The 2,165-nt window shown below is 47.3% G+C and overlaps 1 protein-coding gene across 2 annotated transcripts in view; it reads left to right on the forward strand.

The window, feature by feature from the left end:
• The window catches only part of ZC3H7B (zinc finger CCCH-type containing 7B), a 43,881-nt gene that overhangs the window by 33,553 nt on the left and 8,163 nt on the right, over window positions 1-2,165 (forward strand). For both annotated transcript variants that reach the window (XM_008073268.2, XM_008073269.2), the window contains one exon: window positions 1,537-1,622. In XM_008073268.2, coding sequence (XP_008071459.1) covers window positions 1,537-1,622 — 86 coding nt within the window. The remainder of the gene's footprint in view (window positions 1-1,536; window positions 1,623-2,165) is intronic.

Genomic DNA, 2,165 nt, shown 5'->3' on the forward strand with positions numbered 1-2,165 from the left:
CTGACAGAGTGAGACTCTAACTCAAAAAAAAAAAAAAAAAAAACAAGAAAAAAACAAAGTAATTAGGTGAATGAGAATGACATAATTCAAGTTTCTTGTGTTTTTTCTTTTTTCTTTTTTTCTGTAAATGAATGACTCATCATTAATTTTTTCAGTTGGTGATGCTTAATGTGGGGAGGAAGGGATGTCCAGCTCTGTTGTAATCCCTGACATTCTAAAATTCTTTCCCAGTCTCTAACTCACTGCTCTCCAAATCTTACAATATCTAAGAATAGAAATATCCTGGAGAGTTGGCCTGGTAGACGTATTTTTCAGTTGATAGCGTTTTTCACATCTACTCTTGTCAGAAGAGAGGTAGCAAAGGTTAGGATAGTTTTCCAAAAATATCAAAACCTTTATCCCCTATGGCATTACTTCCCCAAGTCAATGAGAATTATCTTGAGCAGAAATATCTTGCAGCCGGGCTCGGTGGCTCAGCCTGTAATCCCGCGCCTTTGGGAGGCTGAGGTGAGTGGATGGCCTGAGCCCGCGGGTTCGAGACCCGCCTGGGCAGCGAGACCTCATCTCTACAATAAATCAAAAAATCAGCCGGGCGTGGCGCATGCCTGTAATTCCGGCTACTCGGGAGGGCTGAGGCGGAAGGATCGCCGGAGCCCAGCAGATCGAGGCTGCGGTGGCCGGGAGCGGCCACTGCACTCCAGTCTGGGCGACAGAGTGAGACTCCACCTCAAAAAAAAAAAAAAAAAAATTAGCCAGGTATGGTAGCACATATCTGTGGTTCCAACTACTTGGAAGGCTGAAGCAGAAGGATCACCTGAGCCCAGCAGGTCGTGACTGCAATGGCCATGAGCATGCCACTGCACTCCAGCCTGGGCGACAAAATGAGACTCCTACTCAAAAAAAAAGAAAAGAAAGCAGAATCAGTTGTGAGAAAGGCTAGGAAGATGGAGGAAGTTGGGAGGAGGGCAGGCTTCATGGAATAGGCACTGACCTCAACGGTTGTGCTCAATGACAATAGTCACAGACTGGTGGAAATCAGATTGGGAGGGTCCAGACCACAGAGCTGGAATATTTGCCTTTTGGGGACTGGCAGTGAAGAGTCATGGTCTCTCAGTGAGCTGGTGAGCCAGGTAGAACACAGAGCCCTGGGAACCAGCGGTCCAGAGGCTGCCAGATAGGAGGCAGACTTGAGGCCCCACTAAGGGAGGCTGGGAGTCAAGGAAGAGTACTGAGCAACTGGCCCAAGAGACAGGGACACTGGAGTGGGAGTAGAATAGTCTTTCTACTGTGTTTTCTTACTCTTGGCTGCATTTAATTCTCACTTGCTGGACTCGGAGCAGGCCTTTGTTTCCATTTTACAAATGAGCAAAGTGGTTCCCCTACACCCCATGTCTTACTATGGTAGGGCCTAACTGGGAAAGGGGGCTCCTCTACCTGGGCCTCAGGTGACACCGGCACCTTGAAGAGCCCCCACCTCTCTCCTTGCTGAGCCCCTTCAGGGACACCTGTGTCTGCTCTGCCCCCTGCCCTTCCCAGGCATGACCCATGAAGACATCGTTCAGGAATCCAAGAAATACTGGCAGCAGATGGAGGCCCATGCAGGGAAGGCCAGCAGCAGCTTGGTAAGGCCTGGGCTTAGCATTGCAGGTGGGATCAGGGCTCACAAGGGCTATCAGTATCCCTTTACTTGCAGATAATTTCATACATACCAGAAAGTTGTAAGAATAGTATGAAGAATTTATGTATGCTTTTTTCCTGGATTTTCCAGAAGTAAACATTTTCCCACATTCATCACTCATTTGTGTGTGTGTGTGTGTGTGTGTACATTTACATATACACATATACTTTTTTTTTTTGAGTTGGAGTCTCTGTTGCCCAGGCTGGAGTGCAATGACATATTCATGGCCACCCTAGTGTCAACCTGCTGGGCTCCAACAATCTTCTGCCTCAGTCTTCCAAGTACAGACTACAGACACATGCTACCATGCCCAGCTATTTTTTTAAAAATTTATTGTAGAGATGAGGTCTTGCCAAGTTGCCCGGGCTGGTCTCGAATCCATGGGGTCAGGCAAACCACTCATCTCGGCCTCTCAAAGTGCTGGGATTACAGGTGAACCACTGAACCTGACAATTTTTTTTTTTTTTTTTTTGAGTTGGAGTCTCAC

The sequence above is a fragment of the Carlito syrichta genome, unplaced genomic scaffold, assembly GCF_000164805.1.
Source record: "Carlito syrichta isolate Samal-C Ts95f unplaced genomic scaffold, Tarsius_syrichta-2.0.1 Scaffold315802, whole genome shotgun sequence".
Lineage (NCBI taxonomy): Eukaryota > Metazoa > Chordata > Mammalia > Primates > Tarsiidae > Carlito > Carlito syrichta.